At 41.1% G+C, this 20,202-nt stretch overlaps 1 protein-coding gene across 4 annotated transcripts in view; it reads left to right on the forward strand.

Annotated features, from left to right (window-relative positions):
* The window catches only part of MALT1 (MALT1 paracaspase), a 64,531-nt gene extending 44,654 nt beyond the window's left edge, over positions 1-19,877 (forward strand). For all 4 annotated transcript variants that reach the window (XM_047827308.1, XM_047827309.1, XM_047827310.1 and 1 more), the window contains 7 exons: positions 6,501-6,678; positions 8,183-8,257; positions 8,597-8,724; positions 11,043-11,192; positions 13,516-13,673; positions 14,769-14,894; positions 15,966-19,877. In XM_047827308.1, the coding sequence (XP_047683264.1) occupies positions 6,501-6,678; positions 8,183-8,257; positions 8,597-8,724; positions 11,043-11,192; positions 13,516-13,673; positions 14,769-14,894; positions 15,966-16,406 (1,256 nt within the window). In that variant the 3' untranslated portion in view covers positions 16,407-19,877. The remainder of the gene's footprint in view (positions 1-6,500; positions 6,679-8,182; positions 8,258-8,596; positions 8,725-11,042; positions 11,193-13,515; positions 13,674-14,768; positions 14,895-15,965) is intronic.
* The last annotated feature ends 325 nt before the right edge of the window (positions 19,878-20,202 follow it).

Below are 20,202 nucleotides of genomic sequence, written 5' to 3' on the forward strand. Positions count from 1 at the left end.
AACATATATAAACCTAAAAAACACCCTCTGAGAACAGAAATAACTGATCTCTACTACAGGTCCTTAAAGACAGGTGAAGGTAAAGATTTCTAGTTGTCACACGTAGATGGCTATGAGAGAGAGTAACTGAAATCCCCCCCCCCCCCCCCACTGTGCCTTCCTGCATTCTCCACCTGCTGGGGTTCAGCTGTGCTTTGGTGGAGAAGGATATTGGAGTCTGGTCAGAATATGGCCAAGTCTCGTTTACCCTGGAGGAGTCGTTCAGTTCAGAGCTGCGTGGTGAGGCGGGGGCCTTAAGTCAGCTCGCTCGTGCTCAGCGCTGCGGCTTTTCTGCTGACTAGTGTGGAACCGTAACTAAGCTATTTAACTTTTATAAGCAAAAAAGGATTTATGAAATGGATAGACTAACTTAACGAAGTGATTGCAGAATAAATAAAGGTAAAATAACTATCCCCGTGCCTGGTACAGTAAAAGTATTATCGGTATAATTTCCTGAATTCCAGTTTGTCTGCATCTTTAGAGGCGAGGTTTGAACCAGATAGCATTCCACTCGAGGCCTCAATTAGAGAACCCCAGCTTTCATATGTTTTTATATATTAAGGTTCAGCCTAAGGTTTCATTTGGAAGAAAAAAAAAGGAGTTTTTTAAATGATAGTGTAGCGAAGCCATGGAAAACCAGCTCACTGACATTTTATATTTTCTGAGAGTAAAGTTGAACTAGAAAGCCAGCAGCAGCTTATAAAGAGGCCGTGGAGTATAGCACAGTGGTTGGCCTGGCCAGCATCCAGACTCTGGTTCCGTCACTTATTAGTCATGTGGATTTACATGAACCATTAAACCTCTCAGTGTGTCAGTATTTCCATCTGTAAAAGGTGGGTGATAATATAACCGCCTGGTTACGAGAAATACAAGGATTATAGGAGGTGATAACTATACAACTAAAGCACTTTATTCAGACTGTGTCTGGCACACAGGAAGAGCTATGTAGGCTGACGGTGACGGTGGTGGCAGTGACTGTCCTCGTCAGAGCACCGTGCTAGGTGCACTGCAGCTCAACTCCGGCGGGACCGTCTTCCATCTCGGCAATTCTCTTCTCTGTAGGCCAGAATAAATATCTGTAATAAACTATGTCCTTGGAGATCATGTTCCCAAGAAACAGGATTCCCTAAAGGTCTAATGGACAGGATTATATTTCTAACCACATTAAATTTCCTGTCATTTGGGGCACCTCGGCTGGCGACTCTTGGTCGCAGGGTCGTGAGTTCAAGCTGCATGTTGAGTGTAGAGATTACTTAAATAAGTAAATAAACTTAAAAAAAATACTTTTGTCATTTGATAAAGATGCCTATTTTGTACCTCTACCCTTTGAGTAATGCAATAATTGATGAAATTAATTGGCAGTAATAGAGATGGGATTCTTAAAATACAAGGATTTGGCCTAGTTTGTTGTACATAAAAATGTTTAATCTCCTGCCATACTATTTGGATGTAGACTTTGATACAAAATGCTTCCACTTTCCATAAGTCATGTTGGGGCGGAGAAAGGTTTTTTGTTCTTGTGCCTTAATTAAGTGCCTTAATTTCAATGATTGCCGAATGGGACGTATGGCATTGAAGTAACGGGCCATGCTTAGGTCTCCCTGGTTGACGGAGCTTAAACCTTCCCTTGAACTTGCTGCTTCTCCCAAGTTACGTCTCGCTAGAGGCAGATGTGTCAAATGATAACAGTGGGGACAATACTCAAGCTGCCTGGTTGGCTGTCTTAAGTAACATCAGTTGTAGAAATGGTACCGTTTCTACTGAAAATCAGACCCTTTATAGAAAGTTCTCTGGATCCAGCTCTCTCCTGATTGGTTTGCATTGTTAATTAATGCATTCAAAAGTATTTACTGAATTCCTTAATATATCCATAGCACAGATAAAGGAGTATACTAGGTGTCGATGGAGATACGGAAAATAAAGAGCATGATTTATACTCTCAAAACTCTAAGTCCCTTAATATAATGAGGAAGTTGGAGTTGGAACACCTATCAGCTGTATGATTGTAAGCAAATCACTTGTCTTTTTCATTTTCTCACCTATAAAATATGGATATAAATCATTTAAAGATTGTTACGTGGATTAAAATCAGTTCATGTATATGAACGTGTTTTCAGAACCGTGAGAAAGCTATACAAACGTATAAGATTAATGTCTCTTATGAGCATTTTTACCAAAGAAATTAAATACGCATAGAACTGTAAGGTGTCCCTAAAAGCCAGCGTGTGATTATGTGTCAGAGAGTGCTGCCACACGGCTTCCCAGCAGGGAGAGACCGAAGTGTCAGAAAGCTGGAAACCAGGTGATAACCTGCTGAGGGTCCTGAGCGTGAGATAACCCTTGAGGAATTGCCATGATGTGGGTAGATGGGAAGGAGGGAGAGTAACTGAGGCAGAGTCGTGAAGGTTACAAATGAGCATACCTTGCTTTGGGAAGCGGTGAACAGACTGATGGGGAAGAGAGTCCCGTTTTGGACACAGGTTTCCCGCTGTGTGAGCGTTCCCAGGCCCAGACAGCCTTTTCTGGTACCTCCGGACACATCTTGCTGACGGATGCACAAGATACATTGAGATACAACCCAGATGCTCACAGACACAGCTCAGAGGTCTGGCGGTTTGCTGCCGGGATGCTGAGTGTGGATCCCGGGGAAGGAGCCGGCGGTGCCTCTCTCTCTGCTTGGCTGTGTTCTGCCTCCAAATGACTCGCTGCAAACAAACGCTAAATGCCATTTCTGCTTTTTGCCTTTTTGTCATAAAAGCAAAACGTCTCAGGGCTCCTGGGTGGCTCAGTTAAGCGTCCGACTTTGGCTCAGGTCATGATCTCGTGGTCCGTGGGTTCGAGACCTGCATCTGGCTCTGTGCTGACAGCTCAGGGCCGGGAGCCTGCTTTGGATTCTGTCTCCCTCTCTCTCTGCCCCTCCCCCGCTCATTCTCTCCTTCCCTCTCTCCCTTCCTCTGTCTCTCTCAAAAATAAATAATCATTAAAAAGAAGTCCTCTTTAGATTCCTTTGGTTAGCAAAACCAGACACTGTAACGTGGGTCTCGCTTAAAGGCAGAGTGGCGTGGCACAAACTTTAAAAAAGGGAGGGGTGGGGCGCCTGGGTGGCTCAGGTCATGATCTCGAGGTCCGTGAGTCCCAGCCCCGTGTCGGGCTCTGGGCTGACAGCTCAGAGCCTGGAGCCTGTTTTGGATTCTGTGTCTCCCTCCTTCTCTGACCGCCCCCTGCTCATGCGCTCTCTCTCTCTCTCTCTCTCTCTCTCTCTCTCTCTGTCTCAAAAATAAATAAATGTTAAAAAAAAAAAAAAGTGAGGGGTGCCTGTACTTGATAAAGAAGTATATAAATTCTCCTGTTTTGAAACGTACAGTTCGGTGGCTTTAGCGTATTCACAGTTTTGCATCAGCCACCTAATTCCAGAACATTTTCATCACCCCAGAAAGAATCTCCACGTCCGTTAGCCGTCACTCGTCATTCCTCTTTGTCCCAAACCCCTGGTATCAGCAGCTTTTCTTTCTATCTTTATGGATTCACCTTTTGGAGCCATTTTGAAGAACGGAATCTTTCCGTGCCTGGCTTTTTTCTCTCAGCGTAATGTTTTCAAGGTTCGTCCGTGTCATTGCGTTACTTTTATGGCTGGATAATCATGGTATGGATGTACCACATTTCCATCCATCAGCCGGTGGACACGTGGGTTGTTGCCTCTGGGTGATATTCTGAATCACACCGCTGTGAACACTCGTGTGCACATTCTTGTGTGGACATAGGTTTTCAGTTCTCTTGGCTGTATACACCTTGGACTGCAGTTGCTTAATCATATGGGAATTCTGCGTTTAACTTTTTGAGGAACTGCTTAAACTCTTTCCTGACTACATGTTCCCACCAGAAGTAAATGAGGCTCCCGGTTTCTCTCCATCCTTGCCAACACGTGTTCACGCCTGTGTGTTTATTGTAGCTGTCCTAGTAAGCGTGATGTGGGATCTCATTGTTCTGTTTTGCGTTTCGTGTGTTTATTTGTTTGCTATCCTCTTTGGAGAAATGTTTGTTCAGATCCTTTGCCCATTTTTTACTTGGCTATTTGTCTTTTTATGGTCGAATTGAAGAGTTCTTTATGTATTCTAGATACAAGCTGTCCTTATAGATCTACTATTCGCAAGTATTTTCTCTCATTCTTCGGGCTGGCTTTTCACTCACTCAGTCTTCATTGCTTAGTGAATTACCTCCACTCCCTGTGTCACGATTTTCAGGATGCTCGTGTCAGTGCCCCTCTTCTTTCCGGGATAATTTAATTCCTTGCCAGGCTGGCCTCCTTTCTCTTGGCTGCCATTCCAGGCCCACGCCTGGTTGGTTTCCGTTCCAGAACGTCCCTTGCTCTTTCTCTGGTTTTCCGAATTGTACCCAGTCTCCCAAGACCACCTGTGGTTGCTTCCCTTGACACCGATTCCTCCGTGCACCTTACTCAGATCATACAAGGTTTCCTTAATCACATGATTTATGATATTTCATTGTATGCTGACTTTCTGTGTTCTTTAACAACACGAGCAGGTCTGAATGAGTTGCAAGATCCTTGGGGCAGGAACCTTGTCTTCCTTTTCTTTTTCATTTCTTTCATTCAGGACACAGATGAGATAGAATAAACCCACACTGAATACGTGAGTGTGCCCATTTTGTCATTAGTTTAAATGTTTATTTGAGAGAGAGAGAGAGAGATTGAGAATTCAAAGCAGGCTCTGTGGATGCGGGGCTGGAACTCAGTGAATCACAAGATCATGACCCGAGGCGAAGTTGGACGCTTAACTCTCGGAGCCACCCAGGTGCCCCCCATCTTGTCATTTTTTTTTTACCTGAAATGTTACATATGAAGGAACCGTTTTTCTCATTTTAGTCAGAGTTCAAGAAAAATAGACCTGGGTTCTGCCCTGGAGGACCAAATGGAGCAAGTTGTTCGAAGCTACATTCTTTGCTCGGAATTGGAGCTGTAGGTGCAGGGAGCAGCTTCTCGGTTGTTCCCCAGCTTGGCGCCTTTTTACTATTAATGTCAGAAAGCCATAGAAAGAAGTCGTCATATCCAGGATGCTGACAGAGCAAAATCAGTGGGCCTTAGAGATTGCGTGCCTAGGGGGATGTATCTTCACAAATATTTCTATCAAATATTTTTATAAGGAAGCCCATACTGATATTTGGGGGCTTTTTTGGTTTTTGTTTTTTGTTTTTTACAGCCAAAACAAACATCTTTTCAAGAAAATGTTCAGAGTCGTTTGGTGCAGTTTTTATAGTATCGTTTCTCAGTAAAGAAATGACTCATCTATGGACTACTAAAATGAATGTAAATTTTAGATCATTAATTCAAGAGACTCTAGATGGAAAATTAATGATATTTATATCTCGTAACGAAAAGAAAAAGTAGTAATGGGGCTCCTGGGTGGCTCAGTCAGTTAAGCATCTGACTCTTGATTTCAGCGCAGGTCATGATCTCACAGTTCATGGGCTTGAGCCCCACGTTGGGCTCTGCGCTGACAGCTCAGAGCCTGCTTGGGATTCCCTCCCTCCCTCTCTCTCTGCCTCTCCTCTGCTCTCTCTTACTCTCTCTTAAAATAAACTTAGATCTTTAAAAAAAAAAAAAAAGTAGTAATCCATGAAATCAGATTTTCCTTCCCTTCTTAGAAAAAGCTACATTTAGGGGCACCTGGGTGGCTCAGTCAGTCGAGTGTCCAACTCTTGATTTCAGCTCAGGTCACGATCTCGAGGTTTATGAGATCAAGCGTCACGTGGAGCTTTGTGCTGACAGCATGTGGAGCCTGCTTGGGATTCTCCCTCCCTCCCTCTCTGCCCTACCCCCCCCCCCCTTCAAAATAAATAAATAATCATTTTTTTTTAAAGACTACGTTTTTATTTTTATAGCCCTTACTAATTATGTATATAAATGCCTGTGGGATTTGTTTTTCCTTTTTTTGCCTATAGAATTTCCTATACTGGATTTAGTAGTTACTAGTCATCTAAATATGTTTATTTGTTCATCCATTAAAAACTTACTAAGCTCCTGCTGTGTGCCAGGAATCCACAGATAGAGATAATACTGTCCCTGCCCTGGAGGAGCTCCTGGTCTCATGGAGAAGACAAACGAGTCAACAAAGAAGTCCTTAGCCTTTTTCTTTTTTATATAACATAAGATAAATCTGCATTCCATATTATACCACTGGTTACAAATAGACCATTTTTATGAACTAAAACATACTTCAGGACAGCATCTTGATGTCAGTTTAAAATACGGTATTCGAAGACTGTTGTCGAAATAATTTTCGGTGCAAACTTAGTTAACATTGACTGTGTTTATAGTTGGGTATCTCTTAAATAAGCTTGCATTAACTTGAAGAAAATAAAAGACTGGGTTTTTTCCACAAGAGTGCTGCATGCATATTCAGAGTGCAATTTAGAGTTAATTTTTACCCCTTTTTTCTCTTTTCCAGGATTATTATATTATGCAGGACATGGTTACGAAAACTTTGGGAACAGCTTTATGGTCCCTGTTGATGCTCCAAATCCATATAGGTCTGAAAACTGTCTCTGTGTACAAAATATACTGAAACTGATGCAAGAAAAGGAAACCGGACTCAACGTGTTCTTGTTGGACATGTGTAGGAAAAGGTAAGCTGTCTGTGTTAAATGAAGCTCATTGGATTGAGGTAAATATCAGCCTTGACAAGTAAATCTAAGGCAAACCTGGGAATTCTAAGAACAATCTAAGCTTGTGACTTTTTTTTTTTTTAATGTTAATTTTTTAGAGAGAGAGAGACAGAGCATGAGCTGGGGAGGGGCAGAGAGAGAGGGAGACACAGAATCAAAGCAGGCTCCAGGCTCCGAGCTGTCAGCACAGAGCCCGACGTGGGGCTCGAACTCAGGAACCACAAGATCATGACCTGAGCCGACGTTGGAAGCTTAACCGGCTGAGCCACCCAGGCGCCCCAAACTTGTGAATTTGTAATTACAGATTGAAACTGACCAAGAAGGACACTAGAGGAAAATATATTTTCTCCATGTGTATTTAATGATTTTAACTTTTTTCTTATTTGCTATAGAACAAAAGTGAGGAACTAAAGGGCGTGGGTATTTTTTCTTAATTTTTCTTAATGGTTATTTTTTTAAAAACTCTTTTTTTTTAATGTTTGTTTATTTTTTGAGAGAGAGACAGACAGACAGACAGAGTGTGAATGGGGGAGGGGCAGAGAGAGAGGGAGACGCAGAATCTGAAGCAGGCTCCAGGCTCTGAGCTATCAGCCCAGGGCCCGCCCGGCTCGGGGCTCGAACTCATAAACCGTGAAATCATGACCTGAGTCGAAGTCGGACATTTAACTCTGAGCCACCCAGGCGCCCCAAGGGCATGGGTATTTATTCACACTCCAGAAGGTTCAGCTCTTCAGAATAGTCTCTCAGTTATTCCTCCAGGAACTGACAGAAAGAACACCCGTGGTCAGGTGGGGGCTTCTGTCAGTCCTGGTCTCGCAGATACAGAAAGTGTAGCCAAACCACATGTTTGAAGCTTCAGATCCCAGTTGTTGGCCACTGTGTTACTAAGGAATAGAACCAGTGATTATTCCTCTCAGAAATAGAGTTTGTGCTTGCTCAGCGTTTACCAGTCAAAAACCAATGCCAGGGGCGCCTGGGTGGCGCAGTCGGTTAAGCGTCCGACTTCAGCCAGGTCACGATCTCGCGGTCCGTGAGTTCGAGCCCCGCGTCGGGCTCTGGGCTGATGGCTCAGAGCCTGGAGCCTGTTTCCGATTCTGTGTCTCCCTCTCTCTCTGCCCCTCCCCCGTTCATGCTCCTGTCTCTCTCTGTCCCAAAAATAAATAAACGTTGAAAAAAAAAAAAATTTAAAAAAAAAAAAAAACCAATGCCAGAGTTCAGATGTTGGTCCTGTTTAAAGCTAAGCAGAGAAAGGATGTGGCCATCTGCCCTCTCAGCAGCATAGGAGCCCTGGATTATTTTGGGTAAATATGTGGCTGCTTCGATAAAGGAATTTTGAATCTATAATTTTAAGTCATATGTAATACAACAGTGTTATATTTTCCATTATATGATTAAGGCTCTCCAAAATGCTGTTTAACTTTTTTCACATTTGTATCTGTCCTTCTCCCTCCTCCCTTTTATGTAGAAATGACTATGATGACACCATCCCGATCTTGGATGCACTAAAAGTCACCGCCAACATTGTGTTTGGATACGCCACGTAAGGAAATTTTATATTTATGTTCAAGATGCCTTCATTTTTCATGACTTCTTTTTGATTATAGATTAGAAGCCTAGACAGATCCATAGAAATGTAGGCATAAATTTTCCTCTTTGATATCCTCGATACGAAGTTTTAAATAATTGACTTTAGCACCTCCTATCCTGACATCTTCTTTTCACTAAGCACCAGAGCATTTAGTTCCTGCTTAAAGATTAACTGTTTAATTAAGATGTCATGCAGGAGGCCGAGAAGCAAATGAAGCTCATCCGTATTTATGCAAGCCCATGTGGCAAGTGTTTCTTTTTGTTTTAATTTGTCTTTTTGCTGTTTTTTAAGGTGTCAAGGGGCAGAAGCTTTTGAAATCCAGCATTCTGGGTTGGCAAATGGAATTTTCATGAAATTTTTAAAGGATAGATTATTAGAAGACAAGAAAATTACTGTGTTACTGGATGAAGTTGCAGAAGGTAAAATAAATAAAGAGAAAGCTACTCAGGGTCCTCTGGTACTTATTTTCTTCCTACTATTACTGTGCAGGTTTGGAATTAGTATTTATTTTATAAAAAACAAAAATTTAGGCAGTGTTCAGCAACACTCCATTTAATTTCCACCCCCCCCCCCCGCCTCATTCCCTGTTGACCTGGCTTTATGCCCTCTGCGCAGCATGACTTGAGCCGCGGCGCTGATCGCAGGCAAGACTGTGGAATCGGTGAAGTTTCATTCTCCGAGTTGTGTGCCTCGTTTCTGTGCCTCGTGCCTGGTGCTGCCCCGTCTGCTTGTTTGCAGAAACCTGGGCCAGAGAGCATCCTCTCCGAGGATTAGAGATACAGCCTTACAGAAATTTTGAGGCCTGGTGGAAAAGGCTGGGTTCGTTTTTTTCTTGATGCACTTAATGGTTTTTAAATTCTGCTTTCGGGGCGCTGGGTGGCTCAGTCAGTTAAGCATCTGACCTTGGCTCAGGTCACGATCTTGCAGTTCCGTGAGTTGGAGCCCCACATCGGGCTCTGTGCTGACAACTCAGAGCCTGGAGCCTGCTTCGGATTCTGTGTCTCCCTCTCTCCCTCCCTCCCTCCCTCCCTCCATCCCTCTCTGTCTCTCTCTCTCTCTGTCTCTCTTTCTCTCAGAAATAAAGAAAAAAAAATTTTTAATAAAATAATAAAAGTCATACCAAAAAACAGTTCTTTTGCAAACCAGCCCATGAGAAATGGAGTTTCTTGGGTGTTCCAAAGATGGCAGCTTGAGTATCAGATATGTGAAAGTTACCCTAAGAGCCATGAGTCACCTCTGTTTTCATGTTGTTATCAGTGCAGATCTTGTAGCTGGGTCACCTGACTTCACCATTTTCCCATGTAACATAGACAGCCAGAGCTTTGGACCTCCTCCTGCCATCCTGCTTCAGCCAGAAAAGTCTGCTTTTATCTGCTTTATATATGAGGCTTCTATTTCAGAATAGATTCTTCTATTTAAGAATCTTAGTTTTGGGGCACCTGGGTGGTTAAGCGTCGCGCTTCAGCTCAGGTCATCATCTCACTCTACCTTCGAGCCCTGCATTGGGCTCTGTGCAGACAGCTCAGAGCCTGGAGCCTGCTTCAGATTCTGTGTCTCCCTCTCTCTCTGCCCCTCCCCCCCCCCCCAAAAAACAAACATTTAAAAAAATTTATTTTAAGAATCTTAGTTTTACCTCTTTTTTTCCAGATAAGTAACTACTTTCCCAAGACCAGATACTATTAGTTTATAACTTTATTAATAATAATATATATAGATGTAGGAGAAATAATTTGTTCATATTAAATAATATATAGCTTTGTAAGTTTAAATTGAGATTTATCAGTAATCATAAGTCTTGGTCTAAAATAAGTTGGATGAAAACACATTGTGGCATAACATTTTTGTTAAGTTCAAAACCTAAAACATTGGCATATACTACTTACCAATGCCTGTGTTTGAGTGAAAATTAAAATATGCATGGTAGGGGCTCCTGGGCGGCTCAGTCAGTGAAGTTTCTGACTTGATTTGGGCTCAGATCATGATCTCATGGTTCTTGGGATCGAGCCCCGTGTCGGGTGTGGAGCCTGCTTGGAATTCATTCTCTCTCTCTCTCTCTCTCTCTGTCTCTCTCTCAAAATAAAGATATCTGAGGTATAGATGGCACGGGACCTTAACTTTCTCGTAGATAAATAGTCATTTGTTTACTAACTGCGTGTATTTCCCAACGGAGTGCAGACATAAAATGAGGACTACTCTTTCAGTAAACAAATACACTTTCAGTTCTTTGTGAATTTTAAGGTTTAAAGTATTAGGGATTTGGTAATAGAATTATAGAAGATAAAAGTTAAAAGGGCCTTTAGAAGTGGGCTGGTCCAACATTTAAAAAAAAATTTTTGAGGGGGGCGCCTGGGTGGCTCATTCGGTTAAGTGTCTGACTTCGGCTCAGGTCGTGATCTCACGGTTCGTGGGTTTGAGCCCCAGGTCCAGCTCTATGCTGACAGCTCAGAGCCTGGACCCCACTTCGGATTCTGTGTCTCCCTCTCGCTCTCTGCCCTTCCCCCACTCATGTTCTCTTTCTGTCTCCCTCTCGCTCTCTCTCTCCCTCTCGCTCTCACACACATCTGTTTGCTCATTACTTTGACCCGTTCCTGGCACATAGTAGGTTCAGTAAATACTTGTTGAGTGAATAAGTGATAGATACTAAGAATATAACCTGATTTTCAGGGGAGTTCTTGGCCCAAGTATTTAAAACATAATGAAAAGATTGTGGTCTTAATACTTATTTCTTATCTTTTAGACATGGGTAAGTGTCACCTTACCAAAGGCAAACAGGCTCTGGAGATTCGGAGCAGCTTGTCTGAAAAGAGAGCACTTACTGACCCAATACAGGGAACAGCATATTCTGCGGAATCTCTGGTGCGGAATCTGCAGTGGGCCAAGGCACACGGTACGGTGATGGCTGCTTTTTGTGACGTTGTTCTATAATGTGCTTGTATTAAATCATGAAGGAGGTTTTTTCCTCCTGGATAAATCGTTTTCTTCTCAACTTTGTAGTGAAAACATTTTAGCGTGGTGGGCAAACCCAAGACTAAACAATCTACTTAATATACAGTCCCTTAGACTTGATCATATTCTGAGCTGCTGGAAGTGTGCTGTTTGAAAAATCAGACAGGCCTGGGTTCTGATTCTGTCTCTGCCCCTTGGTAAGCATGTTGTCTATCAATGGGGACAAGAAATAACACTTGCTACGGTTGTTGATGTTGAAGGAGGTCGCACGTGTAAAGAGACAAGCATACTAGTCAGCAAATACTATGTGCTCATAAATATTACTGGGCATTCGCTCTCTCCGACTCTTGAAGCAGCGAGTTGGTGGAAATCCTGTCTACAACATAATGAATTACTACTGGTAATTCTGTGTGTTTAGTGAAAAAGTGAGTTTAAATCATTGACAAGTGAAGATTTTGGATTTGCTACGAGTCTTTTCCTCTAAAAAAGACCTAGGAGCATCTGGATGACTCAGTCAGTTAAGTGTCCGACTTCGGCTCAGGTCATGATCTCACAGTTTGTGAGTTCGAGCCCTGCATCGGGCTTTGTGCTGACAGCTTGGAGCCTGTTTGGGATCCTCTGTCCCCCTCCCCTCTCTACTCACACTTGCTCACTTTCTCAAAAAAATAAACAAACATTAAAAAGTAATAATAAAGATTAAAAACTCTGAACAACAGCAATAGCAAAATCACGGTGGTAAAGATCAACAGTGAAAAGAGAAAAGAAAAAACAAAACAAAAAACCCTTTTATAAAATGAAACTAAGGAAGTATCTCTTTACTTGGTGGATGAGATGCTGCCCAATTCATAAATCGCCTAATGAGGCCAATTAGATTTTCAAATTAAAAAAAAAAAAGTTTAGAAGTGTCTGGTCCAGTATTTTCCTGTTTGCTCATTACCTGTACCACACCTGACACATAGTAGGTGTTCAGTAAAATAGTTATTGAGTGAGTCTGTGTTACTGAGACTATAACCTGATTTGCAGGAAGTTTTTGGCCCAAATATTTTAAAACATCGTGAGAAGATTGTGGTCTCAAAATAATACTTATTTCTTATCTTTTACACATGGATATATGTCATCTTACCAAAGGCAAACAGGCTCTAGAGGGTCAGAGTAGCTTGTGTGAAAAGAGAGCACTGTTTTTGGTAACAGGTTTGGTATTTTTTACGTTAAAGAGTTCATGCAAGGGGCGCCTGGGTGGCTCAGTTGGTTAAGTGTCCGACTCCAGCTCAGGTCATGATCTCACGGTTCATGAGTTCGAGTCCCGCATCAGGCTCCATGCTGACAGCTCAGAGCCTGGAACCTGCTTCGGATTCTGTGTCTCCCCCCCTCTCTCTGCCCCTCCCCTGCTTGCACTCTGTCTCTCTGTCTCTCTCTCTTTCAAAAATAAAATAAAACATTTAAAAATAATTTTAAAAGTTCTTACAAAATGGTAAAAGGAAAAAGATGAAGACTCCCTTAATCACTCACCGAAGGATGCAAATTCAACAATATACACAGTTGAGAATATATTAATAATTAAGAAACAAATATAAAAATGGTAAACTTAAGTAGTAATGAGAGAAAACAAAATTAAAACTATGATAGTGGAGTTTTTCCTTTTTTATCTCATCAACTAGGTAAACGTTTTGAAAATTAATATTCATTTTGGAAATTGTATGGTCAAATCTATTTATAGTCTACGTGAGTGGAGAATGTCACATGTGTGAGGAACCGTCCAGCAGCTGTATCTAAAGCATTAAGTACATGTATATAAGAAATATTAACTATGGTAGAAAAACAATAAAATCCAGAAATACTATAGATATTCAAGAATAGTGGAGTTGTTCAAAGTAGCAAACTATTCAGCAACATTATGCTTATTGAAAACTATTTTCATGAAGATTGAGGCAGCAGTGAAAATTTACAAGTTGTATGGATACTTTTGGTTACCACTGTCAAAATTATATATGCAGAGGGACAAGAACTGTCAGGAAATAGTAAATGCAAGGCTTTTATTTGCCTGACCAACCAGCAGAATATGGGGCTTTTTTTCCTCTTTCTGTAAGTGTATGCATGTGTGTTTATGTGTCTTTGAACAATGTGTTAGTTACAGAACCTTTCTGAGTGAAAACAGAAGCCCTGTTTTGCCCTCAAAGAATATTTGTCTGTCGCTCATCATCAGAAAACTTACCGAGCACTCCTCAAATGATTATTTACAAGTTGTTCTTTTTGTTCTTTTTCAGAACTCCCAGAAAGTATGTGCCTTAAATTTCAGTGCGGCGTCCAGATTCAGTTAGGGTTTGCCGCAGAGTTCTCCAACGTCATGATAATCTACACAAGCATAGTCCACAAGCCGCCCGACGTAGTAATGTGCGATGCCTATGTCACAGATTTTCCTCTCGTAAGTCCCCCCTTTCTTCTTTGGTTCGAAATATACCGATTACAGCCTCACTTACTAATAACTAAACATTTGGAAACTTCATGGTAAAGTTAAAGGAAATATAAATACCTATATATTCCATTTATGTAAATACTTATTTGTGTTTTAGTGACAGTAGTCACAATATTTAAAAACTAATCACCAAAAATATCCTAAATGTCAAATTTCACCCAGGAAAGAAGCCTTTAATTTCCCTTACCCTAAGTAGAATATCAAATATGAAGGAATAAAATTTGTTATTCTTATGTCAAAAATAATTTCCTTTTAAAAACTACTGTTGTTAATTAAAGTCTTATGGTAGTATATTGGAAGCACAGAAATTTGTTTTTCCATAAATTAAGATACAGTATGTATTTTGTGTCAGCCTAAAGAAGCCAATAAATAGTATCCCTCTTTCCTACACGAGTTGAGTAAATTGAGAAGTAAGCAAGGTGCAAGACAAATCCAGAGCATCACCTTTGGTATTGATAAAAGCTTCATGGAGGACATTGCTTAGTGTGAGAGCAGATGTTCCAGCACTGAAGCCCAGAATTAGATAGGTCTCTCTACCAGCCCCGGCAGCTTTCTGGGCATTGGTCAGGGCAGAACCTGAGGCCTTCTCCCTGGAGTTCCAGAACAGATCTCCCGCCCTCGGCCAGGAGTTGTCTCTTAGAGAAGAAAAGGGAAGGGCTGTCTGTGTCTTGTCCGTTTATTGTTTCTAGATAACCCCCTGCACCTGCCCAAAAGTGATGAGTAGGAGGACGAGAATCCAGGAGTCACACACTAATGGGGCTTGGATGTGAAAGGAAGCTTGGAGTGGGTGAAGAAGTGTCTCTGGGGATAGTTTGGAAGTAATTGTCCTTGCACAGCTAACTTTTTAAGCATATGTGTGCAGCATTTAGAATTCCTATTGTACTCTAGAGTGTTGTCTTTGTTGTTTGTTTAGTCCTGGATGAGAGTTTACCTACTCAGACCAAAATTCGTAAGAGAGAAATACCTGTTCAGATATTTTTTATTGTCGTGCACAGTGTTGTGAGTCTCATTGATTTCATTAATAACGCCTACTACTTTTCACAGGACCTAGACATTGATCCAAAAGCTGCAAACAAAGGGACGCCTGAGGAAACTGGCAGCTATTTGGTATCAAAGGATCTCCCCAAGCAGTGCCTCTATACTCGGCTCAGTTCACTGCAAAAATTAAAGGTTATTACTTTTCCTGTTTGTAACTGCTAATCTTACGAAAGTGAAAACTCATTTTGGCGTGTGACAGTTGTATCGCTTTATAGATTGCTGCTTCATTGAGTGTTAAATTGAAGTAGAGATACGTGATACACAGTCTTATCAGTGACCCCCCTTCCGCGTGGTGTTCTGTCCCTGCTAATGGCCTGAAGATGTTCACGTGAGAGTGTATGTGATGGGAAAGAGGGGTGCCTGGGTCTCAGTTGGTTAAGCATCCAACCCTTGATTTTGGCTCAGGTCGTGATCTCACAGTTTGTGAGATCTGTTCAAGTCCCGGTGCTGACAGCATGGAACCTGCTTGGGATTCTTCCTCTCTCTTTGTCTGTCTGTCTGTCTGTCTGTCTCTCTGTCTCTCTCTCTGCCCCTCTTCTGCATGTGTGCGCTCTCTCTCTCTCAAATAAACATTTAAAACAAAAAAGTTAGAGATACAGAGCATAGTCTGCTTTTAAATATCTTTGCATCTTTGAATAATCATTTTCTAGTTGGAACAACAGATACAAACTATCGTCACCCTGTTCACAGCTAATCTTCTTCAGTCTCCTTTGTCTGTGAAATAAGCCTGTGATCTGACGCAGTTATACTTTTCCACCTGTGACCATGGATTATTATCTCATAATACTTTTTAAAACAGCTAAACTTTTGGCCTGGGTGTAAAGTCAGGTTTTCTCCTTAAAGGACCGTTCTCCCATCTCCACCAGTTGGGTAAGTTTCCCAAGCCCCACTGCTTGGAAAACACCTTTAAACTATTCCTCCAGAATATAGTACAAGGTCTCTGTGATTCTGACTACCGTCAGTAGTAAGTACTAGAATTGTACCAATTCAAAGTATCGAATGAAGGAAAGGGAACATGATTATAGCCGGCGTTGCTTAGTATAGGGAAGGTGTAAACGGGCCTTGAGGATTGGAAGCTGGGAAAGGGGAGTGACAGTGGATTTTGTTGTGTGGTCCTGTGCGTATTTGTAGATGTCAGTGATACTCTGAGACTGATGTGCTCTCACAGTTGATAAAAATAACTTTATTCCTGTTCCTTTTCAGGAACATCTAATCTTCACAGTGTGTGTGTCGTATCAGTACTCAGGACTGGAAGATACTGTAGAGGAGAAGCAGGAAGTGAACGTTGGGAAACCCCTCATTGCTAAACTGGACATTCACCGGGGTTTGGGAAGGAAGACTTGCTTCCAGACGTGTGTCATGTGTAACGGCCCTTACCAGAGCCCTGCGTCCACCTCGACGGGGGCTGGACAGTATCACTCGTCTCAAGACTCCTTCCACGCCCTTTACCATTCGCATCTTGGTAACTCAAGCAGCGTTTTGCCATCAGATAGTTGTCATTGCAGCCGGACCGCGGATGCATTTATCTCAAGTCCCCATTCCCACCGCGACTCGTGTCGCTTTGGGAGAAGTAATGTGCCAGTAGAGACAACGGATGAGATGCCGTTCAGTCTCTCTGACGGGCTCCGAATTTCAGACAAGTGACCTCCTTGTGTTTGAAAGCTGCCATAATGACTACACGCCTCCTGTGCTATGGGACCGACAGGAAGTGAGGTGTGACGGAAAAACAAATACATTTTTGTAGAGAGAGAGGATTAATAGTGGCTATTTCGTGGCAAACCCAGGACCTTGAATTGGTTGGAATTATATTATTTAGCCACAGACTTCCTCTTCCTCTTCTTGTAAGATTTGGTGAATTGGTTGGCTTGTTCCGTAAGAATGCAGCGTGGATGTGCTTAGAACAAAAGTATTTTCATTTCGAGCACTCGGAAGTGACAACAGTGGGAATGACATTATTGTTGAAGAAGTCCTTGTATTTTTAGAATGAGGGAAAAAAACCTTGGTGATCATCAGGCTTAACCTCGTTTTATCGGTGGGAGAAACAGATTGTGGCATCTTGTTGAAGTGAGAGCTGACACCAGAACTGAGATCTCCAGATTTCTATTCCAGTGTTTATTCCACTACATACTGCCTTCCTGACAGGTTCTGAGACAGGTTATTATTTTTGTAGATAGATTTAAAGATAATATGTAAATACGCATGTCTGTATATAACCTAGTAATGTGCAAACTTTAATTTGTGATCATATGACTTTACTACAAATGTCTGTTAACAGGTTTGGATCTAAATCTTCTGTAAACAGGCTGAAAGTTCTTGTTCCTAAGGTCGTGAAAGCACGAGAGGTGATGGAATGTTTGTCTCTGTTAGAGCAAGACAGCAGGACAGTTCTGCCACTGGAGAATCCTGGCCATCTGCTTATCTGAATCCTACAGACACTGGATATGTCTTCCTCGATAACATTAATTTTCTTAGTGAACTGTACTGGCCTTGAGAGATCATCTTACCACTGTTGGTTCTACCGAAAGCAAGTGAAAGAGACAACTGCCGATAACAAAGATACTGAATTAGTAACTTTAAAACGTGCCACAAAGAAGATACCAAGCCCAGATGGCTTCACTGCTGTATTCTACCAAACATTTAAAGAATTAGCACCAATCCTTTGCAGATTCTCCCCAAAAAATGGAAGCGAGAACACTTCCCAAGTCATCTTATGAGGCCAGTATTCCCCTGATACAAAACCAGTGAAGACATCGCAAGAAAACCACAGATCAGTATCTGTTCTGAATATAGACTCAAAAGTCATCAACAAAATACTAGCAAAGTGAATCTAGCAACATATAAAAAGGATTTTACACCATGACTAAGTAAGATTTATCCCAGGAATACAAGGTTGGTATAACATCCAAAATTCAATGTCATATGCAGATGCTTCTCGTTAGTCACAGCCTTCACCTTATTCAGATTATTTACATTCCATAAAGTCACTCTGGATACTGAATTAGTGAATACAGAGCCATTGCTCCTAGGGGAAGTGTGTGTGTGTATACATACCTCAAATAGATTACAATCTTAAATCCTGAAGACAATTTGTCCTGGTATATGTTGTTTTGTTTTCAAAAGAGAAAACGAAGTTTAGAAATATTAAGTGACTTGCCTGAAGCCACCCCACTAATAATTGCCAGAGTTGGGATTCATACCAGCCCCAGAACCAGAGCTTTTTTGCACTGCACTGCGCTCCCCCTGCCCCCTCATCTTCTGGTCACGTCTGGGGGGACCTGGAACAGGAAGGCAAAGCATTGCCTTGTTCAGCTCCACGGAGAACACGCACATCAGGAAGCTCTAAATTTCGTGTTTCTGCAGATGCCTGTGAATGATCATAGAAGTGCTAACAGTTTTGAGGTGGGGATTACAAACAAGTTTAGATATAAATTGGTAAATTCATAAATATAGAATCGAAAATAGTGAGGATCAATGCCACCATGTTCATAAAGGACTAAATTACCACATTGACTTAATTGTCTTCATAGTTGCAGGAAGAGTTTTGAAAAACTCAGCACCCTTTCATGATAAAAATAGTCAACAAACTAGGAATAAGAGGGAAACTTCTCAACATGATATAAAGAACATCTACAAAAACCCCACACCTAACATCATTAATGGCAACAGACTAAATGCTGAATGTTCTCTCCCCAAAATCAGGACTAAGACAAGGATGTTTTTTCTCACCCCTTCTATTCAACAGTGTACTTGAGTTTCTAGCCAGGGAAATCAGTCAAGAAAAAGAAATAAAAGTCAACCATATTGGAGAAGAAGTAAAACTGTGTATTCACAGATTATGTAAACTTGTTTTGTAGAAAATTCTAAGAAATTCATTTAAAAACTAAATGAGCTCAATAAAATTTTAAAAATTAAAAAAAATACACAACTTATGCTCAATAAAAAAACATCATTGTAAAAAAATAAAATAAAATAAAAACTACATGAGCTCACCAGACCACAGGATAGATACAAGATCAATGTACAAAGATCAGTTTTGTTTCCATATCAGCAGTGAATGTTCTGAAATTGAGATTTTTTTTTTAATTCTATCTACAATAGCGTCAAGGTGAACAAAAACTACACAACATTGTTGAAATTAAGACCTAAATAAATGGAAATTCATTTTTGTTCATGGATTGGAAGACTTTACATTGTTAAGATAAAAATGCTCCCAGAATGCTCCAGAGTCCATGCAATTCCCATTAAAACCCCTGCTGGCTTATTTGCAGAAACTGACAAACTGATAAAATTCATATGGAAAATTGCAAACGCCAAAACAATCATGAAGAAGAGCAAGGTTGGAAGACTGACACTTAACCAATTTCAAAACTTACTGCAAAGCTACAGTAACCAAGGCAATGTGGTACTGGCATAAGGATAAACATGGGTTTCGGGAACATAAAATATAACTGAGGATCCAGAAATCAACAACGTTTATGAACAGTTGATTTTCCACAAGTGTGCCAATAGCATTCAATAAGGAAGAGTAATCTTTTCAACAAAAAGTCCCAGGACAACTGTATCACAAAGCGCTAAAGGACCATCATCTCATACCAGTTTCAGCCCCAGATGGATCGTATACCTAAATCGAAATGGACCATATACCTAAACTATAAAATTGACAAGAAAACATACCAGTAAATCTTCCATTTCTTATACACAGCACCAAATGCATAAGCAACAAGGGGAAAAAATCGGGACTTCCTCAAAATGAACTTCAATGTTTTAAGGGACACCATCAAGTGAAAAGACAACCCACAGAATGGCAGCAAATTTTTGAAATTATGTCTGATAAGGTACTTATATCCAGAATACATAAAGGACTTTTGTAATAATAATGTACTAGTGCTTAATTATGGTTACTGTAGAGCAGAAACCAATGAATTGCCCAATGGGCTTTCTGTGATGATGGAAGCGGTCTATGTATAAGCTCCTGACATCATAGCTTCTCGGCCCATGTGGTAATTGAGCAAATGAAATACAGCTGGGGGCTCCTGTATTCAGCTGTGCAGGTGTTCTGTATATTTGAATTTTTGAAAGCATGTATTTATACTTTTAAAACATTTTTTAAAGTAACAGAGCTGTGTAGTTTTTGTCTTTTCTATCGGCCATACTTTTATTTTCCTTGACCTCTTATACGCCAGTCGCTTTGTAACCTTAGCGTAGGATTTTATACATCAGTAGCATTTAGGAGGGGTAACCCATTGATGCCATTGCAACGTGAGCGAGAGATTAGGAAGGCAAGGCTCACCTAAATCCAAAGCTAATATTTGATTCTGGGGAAGGGGAGATTTTCTGGAAAGTAACTTAAAAATTACAAAGTAGCAATTATAAGTTACATGTTAAAAAAAATTTTTTTTAATGTTTATTTTTTGAGAGAGAGAGGGAGCACGAACAGGGA

This window comes from Prionailurus viverrinus, chromosome D3 (assembly GCF_022837055.1).
Source record: "Prionailurus viverrinus isolate Anna chromosome D3, UM_Priviv_1.0, whole genome shotgun sequence".
NCBI lineage: Eukaryota > Metazoa > Chordata > Mammalia > Carnivora > Felidae > Prionailurus > Prionailurus viverrinus.